Below are 12085 nucleotides of genomic sequence, written 5' to 3'. Positions count from 1 at the left end.
ACACCCAGTCTAGTTTACTGGAAATTGATACATTTAAAGACATCACAACCCACCCCATAATTCCTCATTTACTGATGAAAATTCAGTCCTAACAACCCTGTCCCTGTTTATGATGACACAGCATAAAAAAACTATATAAAAAGAAAATTAGCAATTACTTCTTTTAAATGCTGCTTATGCTTAATGATAGATCGATGGTTACTATTTACTTGACATTCCTCTCATTCCTCTAGGGTGGAGTAGATCAAAAAATGCCACTGCTGGTATCAAGAATAACTCCAGGATCACCTGTAAGTAATTTTTTGAGGTTTCTAATCTCTTCCATTGCTACTCCTTCCACCTCTCAAAGGTCTGTACACATAGAAATGTGGACACCTGTAACCAGTATGAAATAGCAGCAGAACTGTTCTCATTAGGGATTGGTTTAACCAGTGATTTCTTAATCACTGAGCTAAAAGAGCTTAAAAGATCTGGAAGAGTTTTTCAAACCAGATATAAGTAGAAAGTATATTTGTGTTCTCCTGTCATCTGAACAAGTGCGTCCTGAACTGGAAAATGCTTGGTCAGGGGCAAGAGCTGGGGAAAAGGAACATCATTACTGAAGATGTAAATAATTTGGGCCCCTGCACCCTAGAAAAAATAGCTGGTTTGAGGGAGATATAGTAGGGATCTGCAAGATTAGGAGCGCTATGAAAAAGGAATTCCAGCAGAAATATAGACTACTAAAATTAGGACTACAGAAATGTGGACTACTAAATTAAGTTTGTGAAGGTCAGGTTCTTCATGTTTGGTGAAGTAATTCTTTGTGTAGAAGATAGTAGATCTGTGAAACTCCTTGACAAAGGATGTGTGGTTAAAATAATTTTTTGTGTCGTCAGGACAGGACAAATACTTGGGTAAAAAAGCTATTGTTATTGACTAAGCTAGCCATAATAGGCTGAGGAAATCCTTAGTTCTAAAATTATTTATAGGATGGGAGAGTACTTGGCAGGAGAGAGGGAGCATTAAAAGGGAGCATATGTTTGCCCTGTTTCTATTTTGCCATAGAATTTTTCTTATGGAAATATTTATAGACTAGGTGAAATGTATAAGAATCAGCAGAGTCATTGAGTTCTTCTGTTGAATTGTGAAATAATAATAGGAACATAAAATCTTTTAAAACTTTTTTATTAATAATTATTACATAAATTTGTGAGGACAAATGTTATATCAAATTTTTTCACTTGCCTTTTTCCAAACTATATTTTCTAACTCTCATCAAATAATTTCAGTGCAGACTTATTAGGAAATATTACTGACTTAAACCTAAAAATACAGTGCACTCTGAATCTTCTGACTCTTCTGAAATTTTATAAGCAGTCACAGGACTGATATCTAAATGTCATGATGCTAATCCAGCTGAAAGAGATTGCTTGAGAAGTTATTTTTTGGTCACATTTATGATTTTGGCCTGATTTACACAGTGCATAGCACTCCTTTATGAACCATAATAATTATTTGAAAAAATGTTTGGTAGGAAATTATAACTTACATCTAGGAATTGAAAATAAAACAGTTCCTAAGACATTTCATGGTCAACCTAGCAAATATTCTAAGGGTGATTTGAGATTCTGAAATTACATAGGGTAAACAGGCTCATTCTGCAATCAGAGAATGAAAGATGTTCCTCCAGAGGCAGTAATTTCCTTTGGCAGATTTGGCTGGTCTTCTGCAAAGTATTGATCTGTATTTTTTTCTCCTGGATTGAAGAAGGGCTGGTCTTCCAACTTTAAACACTTCACTGAAGTGTCTCCCTTTGGTGTCATAGCCATGGACAAGAGTGACTAATTATCTCTCTAGCCTAGTAAACCACCAAGTGAGCAAGTTACCAGGATCACAGAAAAAAAAATGGAAACAGCTATCCAATATATAATACTCTGTAGCAGTGTTAGGGAAATCATGCCATGTTATAGCAAGAGAAAAATAATACACATATTTTTAGAGAATAGCAGTATTAACATTGATTATATTGTTTTCCATAAACAAAACTTTACCTGTCCTTTACTGTTTAATGAAATGAAGCTGATAGTTCAAATTTAAGTCTGTTGAATGCATTTTGATATTATTTTAGCTCAGTTTGCCTTACCTTCATTACTGCTATTTTAACTTCCTCTAGATTCACTCATTACCCTGTAAAATGTCTTCACGGATGCTATTTGGCAATATTATTTGCTAAGATTATTTCTCAGGTTTGTAGGTCACCTTTTCCTCACTTTCCTACAAAAAGATGTGTATTTTTTTTTGAGGAGGGGAAGCAAATCTACTCCCCAAAATAAGGCAACATTTTTCTTTACGCCTCCTAAAGTTCTTTTTAAAAAATCTTTTAATAAAGCAGCAATGTAGTATGCTAGGAAAACTAAAGGATAGGCTGCCCAAGATTTTTATGAAAGCACATTTTAGTGAAGGAACAACCATTTCTTTCATATGTTTGGCTTGAGGGTTTTTTTAATTAAATTTCTTTACAGAATTTTTTCTCAAACAGTATTAATGCTCTCAGGTGCTAAAGTGGTCATTATGGTTTTATGTAATAGAGCTTTTAATGGAAAAAAACCCCATGCATGCTCCTTGGAGCAATAGCAGGTGATTAGCATAAAAATGACACATTGAGTGTATCAATAGGACAGAGAGCCTTTGACATAATAAATTGTCTGGAAGGGCTCAGACTCTGAAAAATCTGTAAATTATGCTTGCATAGGAGGAATTAATTCTCCTTTGAGATATATTTTATATAGTCAGATGATTCAAATAAGAAGGCTGATGCATTAACAAATCACAAATGATTAACAAAGTTTGTTTGAGCAAAGATATTAGTCCATCTGTAATAAAGACTAATAGCAGTCAGCCAAGAAATCTAAATTATAGGCAAATATAGGAGCTCAGAAACCATTCCTGCCAAGTTCTTGTTGATGTCTTGACTCTCTTAGTCAAGATATGGTCTTTATATCACCTATCTTTTCAAATACTTGTATTTCAAAGAGAAAAACTTAACAATATTTAAGAGTGATTAAATTAGTCATTCATAGTTACATTCTTTAGTCTTGCCTTTGTAAATTGGACAAAATATGGCAAGGGTGTTCTTGGGGACCTGTGAATACGTAGTTAAATCAGTATTGAAGAACATCATGGCTGCTCCTAATTCCCATTCTTTTCCTGTTTACATTTTTTATGAATCACTGTCAATCTTCCCTATCCTTCATTATTTTCTTTCCTTATTTCTATGAAAAAAGTTGTGGGCAACTATTCCTTCTTTAAAATTTTAATCAGCTTTTCTGCATGGGATTTTTTTCCTCTTGGATGCATCTTTCCTCTCTCTTGCTTCTTTCTCTTCTTCTTTATCTGTTTTTGGCACTAAGACAGGTCTTAAGTTTTCTATTCTTCAACTTTGTTTGCTGGTACAAATGACTCCCAATTTATTTTCTTCAAATTCATGCCACTATTTTTTTTAGTCTGCATTTTTCATTTTTGTGATATTTTTTGTGATATAATTTCTTCTTTCCATCTTCTATTTACTAGTTGGTAATATATTAGGAGCCATTGGTGCAGGGCATAATCAGGATTGGATTTAGTTTTGATTTCTTGTTCACAGGGGATTGGTAATTGTTGTTTGGTAGGGCTAATGATATTGGATGAATAAAGCTCAGGGAACCTGTGCTGGCTATGAAGGAAATACAGGGAACACCTATGAAAAAATAAAACCAGTAAAGGTCTGTGTCTCATTCATACAATAAATGGAATGAAGTGTTTATATATCACTTGTGTAGCTGGAGACTTCCTAGACAAAATAAAGATTAGGATAGTAATGATGAAAAAATTGCTACATTACTTGACACTCAAAGATTCTAGAATCCTGCATATTCACATTAGAGAAGCACAGAAAGTTGGAAGGGACCTGGAGGTCCTCTTCTCCAATCTCCTCTGCTCAAGAGTCACCTAGAGTTAGTTGCCCAGGACCATATCCAGGTGGCTTTTGAGGTCTCTGAGGTGGGAGACTCCACAATTTCTCTGGGCAACCTGCTGGAGTGCTCAGTCACCACAGCAGTAGAACTGTTTCCTGATGCTTGAATGGAGCCTCCTGTGTTTCAGTTTGAGTTCTTTGCCTCTGATCCTGTCACTAAGCACCTCTGAGAGTTTGGCTTCATCCTCTCTGTGTCTTCCATCTAGGTATTTATGTACATTGCAAGATCCCCTTGAGCCTTTTCTTTTCTAGGCTAAATACTCCCAGTTCTCTGAGTCGTCCTTCATGCAAGAGCTGCTCTAGTGCCTTAGACATCTTTGTAGCATCATCATCATCATCATCATCATCATATTCTGGCCATAGCTTTGATTGCTTTTTGCTGGACATAGGGCTAAGCATACAGAGAACTGTGGCAGAAAAAAAGCGAAACAAACCTTGGAGTCCAGCAGTTAATCTAAATCTAAAGAAGACTCTACAAAGTAAAAAAGATATGGAATGTGTGTGGATTTCTTTGAAATTTAAAAAGTGCATGCCTGGGGAATGTCATGTTACTTAAATCATGTTTGTGAAAATCATGTTTGGACTGCTTAGTATTCACCGCATAAAAAGTGAACTGGATTATCTCATGTGCCTGAAACACTTTATCAAAAATTCAGAGGTAGTTGACACTTGGAGTCTGAAATACAGATCTTTGAGAGCAATTTGTTTGATTAATGTGAATTCTTTTTAAAGCTATCAATATGTTGTTTGAATTGTTTGTTCCGTGTTGTCAGGGAGAAGCTTTGAAGCATGAGAGCTTTAGAGCTGAAACCTTTGATAGAATCTCTGATACAGAGTATGAAACTTTGCCAGGAGAACTGTGAAGACTGCTTACACAATGTACTTAATATCCTGATATGTTCCTGCTTGCACAACTGGTTGTGATGACATTAATGTGTTTCTTTGGTCTTGAAACAGGCTGATAAATGCATTCCAAAGCTGAATGAAGGTGATCAGATAGTATTAATTAATGGCCGAGATATCTCAGAGCACACGCATGACCAGGTGGTCATGTTCATAAAAGCCAGCAGAGAATCCCACACAAGAGAGCTTGCTCTTTTGGTCAGGAGGAAAGGTAACTGGGCTAATTTTATTCACTTCTAATGTTTTTGAGACTGTTGCTGTTATGCTTGGTGGTGTACTCTACTCTTTTCTGTTTGCATAAGCATGTTCTCAGAGCACTTGGAATAGGTCTGTGCAAAGAGTAGGTCTCACTAAATTTGAATTAGTATAAGTAGTTTAAACTATATAGGTTCTTACCACTGCTACAAAGAGTCTTGCAAGTTAGAATTTCTTCTTATTTTTTGTTCTAAAAATCTATGAGAATAGATAGTCCCTTGAATTTCTTTTTTTGGTGATGTGGGGTGTTGGTTTTTTTCCGTAAATAAAGCATCATTTTAAAACCTCCCAGCTGCAGATTCGCAAAAACTCATGGGCTGTTCCCCTGCACAATTATGTGATGAAACTGCATTCTTACAGCAGACATTTTGGGACAATACTGAGATAAACCTGTGCTGGTTGCTTGCAGAACTGCTGCCTGCAAAGAGGAGACAATCTTTGAAATATGCAGGGTCTTAAGCTGTATGTTTAAAAATGGAAAACTCATCCAGCTTGGCATTGCTTGCTCCATATTTAAACACCTGTAGATCCCAAGAGCACTCAGATGATGTCAAACTCTTAATTTTGTTATTTGCTTTCCTTAAAAGGTATGGTAAGACATTAGCACACACAATTACACAAAGTTCCTGATTGCATGAAGACATAAAAATCTGAAGGGATTAGGCATTACTAGGAAATAGAAGGGAATGAAACAGCCTAAGTGATATGTACTTCTGTAACACTGGCTTTACTTAAATCTTCTTGTGTTTCTAAGAAGATAGAGGGGCTCTTTATTTTATTTTCCGCTGGCTTTATGCAGCATTTAGTTTTCCCTTAATTTTCTAGTCCCCTTCCTACCTACAGATAAGAGAAATCTTAAAGATGACCCATGGCCCCATACCAGTAATTTTTTATAGGCATGAGCATAACCAGCTCCCCATTCTCTGAAGTTTGGCAGGTATGAACTCTTCCCATCACTGCAGGATAACCACAGCTGGACATGTCTGCTGATACAATACATTTCATAGGGACAGAAATGCTATGTAGATTGCTTCATTAATGTTTTTCATGTTCTTCAATAGCAAGGAATGTTGTAGAAAATTGACTAATAATTCTTTTTAACTTCAGTTAGTTCCTTCAGTGTTTGCATAAGAAATTGTAAAAGATAATTGTGTCTTCTCTAATGGCAAAGGAGTGTGATGAAGGGATTTTTGCCTTTGTTTTGCTGTTGGAGGTCCAAACTGATAGAAGTTTCTTGTAGAGATATTCCACTAATTACGATCTACACTTCTTTAGGTAAAACTCCCTTGTTTTTTACCATGGTGGATGTTGTATTTCATTAGCCTATTTAGCAGTTCATTAGGCAAGACAAGGTTGAAAAAACCTCCTTGTGCTAGAAATTCAAGTTCTTTGCCTTCATAAACAGCCATTTGGAGTTTTTCTTTCAGAAAGGTCATAGGGACATTATACTCTTTATAGTTTCTACAGTAATATAGTACAAAAAGAAGCGTGATTAAATTGTTGCTTTTAATTATTTGCTTTTCTGAGGTTTTGCAAACTCTGTTATTTCAAGCTAGTAAATTTTAATATCTGTTAAAAACACATTAATGCTCTATGTAATGGATTATAACTTCATATACATATTTCAGTAGTCAAACAGTTTGTGGATCCCATATCAGAAGATGAAGCTGATTCTCACACTCTGCCAGAATCTATTCTTCCTGTCTGTTCTGAATACGGTGGTGATACACTGGAGGAGTCTATGGAGCAGCTAAGAAGAGGGCTAGAAAGTGGGACTGTCCTTATTCAGTTTGAGGTAGGTAATACTCAACTCTGTAGTGCTGTTAGTGTAGAACAGTAGCTGTAACCAGTGAGTAATGGAGGGGCTGTAATTAGTTGCAAATCTCATTGTTCCTGTTCAATCTTATCTCAAGAGAGCAACAATTTGACTTGCCCATCAGTTTCGCACTTCACTATTTAGAATATGGAAGAATGAGTTTTAAGTCTTAGACAAAATACCATCTGCTGAGAAAAATGTATTTAAATTAAGATGTTTCTGGCTCAAGTACCCAAAGTTCACTAAATCAGTTATTTTTTTGTATTTGTTTGATTAGAGTAGTGCGATTTTGACAGAGGTCAGTCTTGTATTTTGTTTCCTTTTTTATGTTCTTCAATGTGTTAGCATAGAAAACTAGCTAATACGATTTTCATATTTTATTAAATTAATTCCTTCAGTGTTAGTATAAGAAATTCCAAAGGATAATTCCTCAGCTTCTCTAATGGCAATGGAGTGCAGTATGTATGTTTGTGGTTGCTTTACTGTTGTAGATTCAAGCATTTGTAGTAGCTCTGAATAAACCTTACTTTATTGTGGTTTATAAAATTGGCATTGGGTTCTGGGGTAACCCCTTCTGTCACTGAAAACTTGTAGAACAGCAATAAAATTTCTTCCCCTTTTGATATTTTTTTCCTTTACTTTTTTTTAAAGCTGGAAAATCTAATGGTAATAGCTGAAGAGTTGTAAGAGTTGTGGTATTTTTTATTGTATAACCACTCTTTTTATGAGGTTTCCTTTTTTTCTGTGATTTCTGAGAATTAAAATTCCCCTGGTTTTAAGGAATTGTAGACAATGGTTCATAACTGCTTTCCAAAATCCACAGTACTGGATGCAATGCAGCAATTACAATGAATCTGTTGCCACTGCTATTGAAGCTGTAGCTCAAAAATGTGAACTGACCTTTCAATATCTTCTTAATTGTCAAATTTGTTGACTAAATGTGTACACAAATTTCCTGTAGTGAACTTCATAGGATATTTGATCCTTTATGATATTCTGATATATGATATTATGATATTCATAGGATATTTGAGCCTGTATTTTATCTTTTTTATGGCAATGTTTATAAAAGGATTTTACAGAAAAAAATGCAAAAGCTTTTTGAAATCTAATAAACTAGGGTACAGCTTAGTGGTCTTCTTGCTTTGAGTTCATTGTTTAGTGATCTTCAGAAGCAGAGGCAATGGCAGTGTCTCCTCATCAGTTTTGGTGACTCAAACTATTTATTCACTTTAGTAAAATAGTAAATAGTTAGCCAGTAGACTGTGAATAATCAAGTTTTTCCAGAATATCTTCCTCCATTTAGTCAGAATTTAAGAAGTCTGTCAATAGCAAATGACTGTTTGCCAGGCAACAGTGAAGCTCAAGAATGGTTACTTGACTTTAAATTATTCTTCTCGGTCTTCCTAAAAAAGGCAGAAATTGCATCTAGGCTCTAGTAAAGTGGAACTTGACTTACAACAGATAGAAGGTTTTCCATTACATATATTATCAAGTTCTCTTCTCACATGGCTTGTTTATGTTGTATAAGTTGAAAAGCTCAGTGATCTGTGAATACAGAATTTTAAGGTCCAGAAAATCTCAGTAGAATAAATATTTTTGTGTATTCTCTTTTTCTCTCAACCAGAAGTAGGGGATTTTAGCCTCCTATTTGTTTCATTCCATTTTATATATGGAACAATATTCAAAATCTTCATTAAACATATGAGTTCATATATAATGAACTCTGTGGTAAGTGTTCAGTGGCACATCCAGATTTAATAACTCAGTCATAAGGTGCTTTCATGTATATTTAATACACAAAAGCTATAGTTGTATAATTACAGTTCTTGTGGGTTTGTTTGGTTTTGTTGTTGTTGTTTCCCTTGTCTACCTTTTTTTTTGTCTTGTTTGATGTACATAGAAGCAAATATCATTAGGGTTTGAAAAGATCTTCAAGATCGTAGAATCCAACCATTAACCTCACACCAACTTCAAAATTTTGGTTATACACACATTATATATACCCCATTACTGTGTCCATTTACTCCAGATAAAGTCTGCAACATAGGGGTTGGCCCAAAAGCAAACAAGTCACATGTTAAGAGATTGATACATTGAAGTTTTGGTTTTTTAGTTACTTGCAGGGTTGAAATGGATAGGTTTATTCCGGAGACTAAAACTTTTCTAAAATTTTTGTATTATAGTTGATTCCAGAGAGTAAGTCTGCGGCTATTTTTTTGTTCTGATGCCGTTCGCTGCTCCCTTGTTGCACCCTCAATCACTGTTTTCCCTCTGGTCTGCAGTTTTAAAAGCAAAAGGCAAACTTGCAGAGCAATGGTTTACATCAATGATGCTCACAAGCTGTTTTTGCTTTTTTCCTAGAAATTTTTCTAGCTATTCTGATGGGCTAGCAATCACAGAAATTCTTCTCATGTTAAATATAAAAACCTCCCAAGTGAATTTTGCAGAAGGATAGGAAAAACATTAAAGAAAATATGTAATTTTTTTCAGTCTATGTATTTTTGTGTGAATGTAATTAGTGTGTGTATAGCATAATCACATCCCCCAAAATCTTGTAATTTTTCATTTTACTTTGCAGCAACTTTACAGAAAGAAACCAGGATTGGCTGTTACATGTGCAAAGGTACCTCAGAATATGGACAAGAATAGATACAAAGATGTTCTACCTTGTGAGTCTAAAGTACAGTTTCTGCCTATTTTGCTTTTTAAAACTGCTGTATTGAATTTACTGATTAAAGATTTAATTATATAATTGAAGTCATGTAATTGGTCATTTATTTTCTAAAAGGTAATTTATTCAGTTTGTATTCTGCTGTTTGTGTTTCTGCAAGTCCTCAGGGTTTTTTAAACTTAATAGAGGGGAAGTATCTCTCTTAATTGCTAATTTTATTCCCTCTTTCTTGTGTGTGTGCAGATGATGCCACAAGGATAATATTGCAAGGAGATGAAGATTACATTAATGCAAATTATGTGAATGTAAGTCATACAGAGACCTGCATTTACTCACTTTCTGTATTACTAAGTAGGAAAAAAAGGGCTTTTTTAGGGGATAAGGATATTTAGTTTTAATTTGGGGAATTGTTAAATGTGAAAGATGTAAAATTTCATAACCTAAAAAATAGTGTCTTTTGTGAAACAGGTGACCATCCTAATACACAGTGGGTGCTACTATGTAGTGATACACTGTGATATGTGCAGAGTCTTTAACCAGTAAAAATTGTTTTATTTTTCCATATACTTCAAATGCTGAGATTGTCTCCATAAAACTAAGCCTTTTTTTCCATCTAAATCCACTTATGACCATAGCTATGCTATGAAGGATCCAGAAGATAAACTAGAGCCTTGATTTTCCTAATCAATCAAGTGTAGGCTGGGAGTCAGGGAAAAAAAGGAGGAAAATGTGTATATATTTCTGTCAGATACATAAGCTAAGCACCTAAATCATATAGTCAATTATTAACTTCCTGTGTTTATTATCAGGCAATAATCAGCTTTTGCTGTGCCTTTGGTGAATATACCCCAACATCATTCCTTACTAAATATTAAAGAAAATTTAGAAAGCTTTGCAGTTTCTAGTTTTCAAGTACATTTTCACTATTAATCTTCTGCTCATAGTTCAGCATGAAGGACTATAGAATCTGTGCTTTACATCTGTTCTAAATTAATGGTTTAAAAGTTTTTCACATATCAAATTGTAATCTTGATTGTCTTATTACTTAGCTTTTTTTGCCTTCTTCCCTCAAAACTTACTTGAATGAAATGCAAAAGTTAAAAAAGTACATGAGTAGTGAGAGTGAACTTAACGTAGGATTTTTCTTTCTCTCTGTAGATGGAAATTCCTTCTGCTGGCATTGTGAACCGGTACATTGCTACTCAGGGGCCTCTTCCACACACATGTGCACACTTCTGGCAAGTAGTCTGGGATCACAAATTATCACTGATCATCATGCTGACAACTCTCACTGAACGAGGACGGGTAAGCGCCCAAGTCCTTTGTATGCTGAAAAATGTACTGTAACTTTGAACTTTTTTCCATTGTTATGGTTAAATAACCCTAAAGGAGGCCAACTTACTCAGTTGAATTATTCTTCTGAGGGCCAGGTTTCCTGAATTACTTAGACAGGGCAGATAGTCTTCTTTTTGCTTTTTGTTATGCTGTTTTGCAAACAAGCCAGCTGTCTAATAAACAGAAATCACTGCATTCACTCTGTTGTGCTGATCAGACAGGGACTACGTGCTGTTGTTTTTCTCCCTGAGCATTGGCCTCCATGTGGCATTTTCTCTCCAAAAGATTCAGCAAATGTCTGGAAGCATTGAGTAGGTTGAGGAAACCTTGTAGTCTGCTGTAAATAGGAGTCTGTCATTGTGGTATTTACTAGTGGTTAAAATTTAGCTTGCTTATTTTTATTTACATCTCAGGTTCCTTCCTAGAATTGCTCCAATAATTATTTTAATTATGTTTAGATAAATTCTGTCTCTCCTTGAATTTTGGAATAGCACAGTGAAAATCTGATGTGTTTTGATTTAATTTGTCCTTTGTAGTTTTAAAGATTGCTTTTAGATTAAGTGGGAAGGTATTGGTTTTAAAGTTTTAGAAGCTGAAAACTCAACAGCTGGATTTTTTAAGAGGTGGAGAAGGTGGTGACTCCTGTATGCCTTCACTGTAGCCTCTGTCTGTATTTCATATGTGATCTGTCTTACATTATCAAATTTATCTGACACCCCAGTCAAAACCCAGTGTTTTTAGAAAGCAAGGGAGTGAGTATTTTAGGTCTTAAACAGCATAAAGATTGAGATGTAAGGAAGTAGAGTAAAGCAGCAATCAGGTTTAACCACAGTCACATTATGTAGCTGCTCATGGAAGCAGACATTATTGAACATCACCTGATACAGAAATGCTTCCTTCATCTTTTGAGTGTATTGCTGTATTAATTTCCTTCAATTGAGGAAGACTGATCAGTAATAGTCTGGATTTCATACAGTTAGTTGGAAACTTCAAGGCAGTTGTTGATAGCTTCTAATCATCCTGCTGATACATTTGCACACCAGACATACCAGAGTTTTGTTTCCCTTCAGAAATTATTTAGATTTGCCCAGTTTGTGGGAGAACTTTC

The 12085-nt window shown here is 35.1% G+C and overlaps 1 protein-coding gene across 1 annotated transcript in view; it reads left to right on the top strand.

The window, feature by feature from the left end:
* The window catches only part of PTPN3 (protein tyrosine phosphatase non-receptor type 3), a 117531-nt gene that overhangs the window by 90336 nt on the left and 15110 nt on the right, over positions 1–12085 (top strand). The window contains exons 18-23 of the mRNA XM_066560274.1: positions 234–290; positions 4952–5108; positions 6781–6947; positions 9550–9640; positions 9886–9947; positions 10801–10947. Coding sequence (XP_066416371.1) covers positions 234–290; positions 4952–5108; positions 6781–6947; positions 9550–9640; positions 9886–9947; positions 10801–10947 — 681 coding nt within the window. The remainder of the gene's footprint in view (positions 1–233; positions 291–4951; positions 5109–6780; positions 6948–9549; positions 9641–9885; positions 9948–10800; positions 10948–12085) is intronic.

Source organism: Molothrus aeneus, chromosome 1 (assembly GCF_037042795.1).
Source record: "Molothrus aeneus isolate 106 chromosome 1, BPBGC_Maene_1.0, whole genome shotgun sequence".
In the NCBI taxonomy this organism is placed as follows: Eukaryota; Metazoa; Chordata; class Aves; order Passeriformes; family Icteridae; genus Molothrus; species Molothrus aeneus.
Note: the sequence above shows the minus strand (reverse complement) of the source record. Positions and strands in the feature narration are given on the sequence as shown.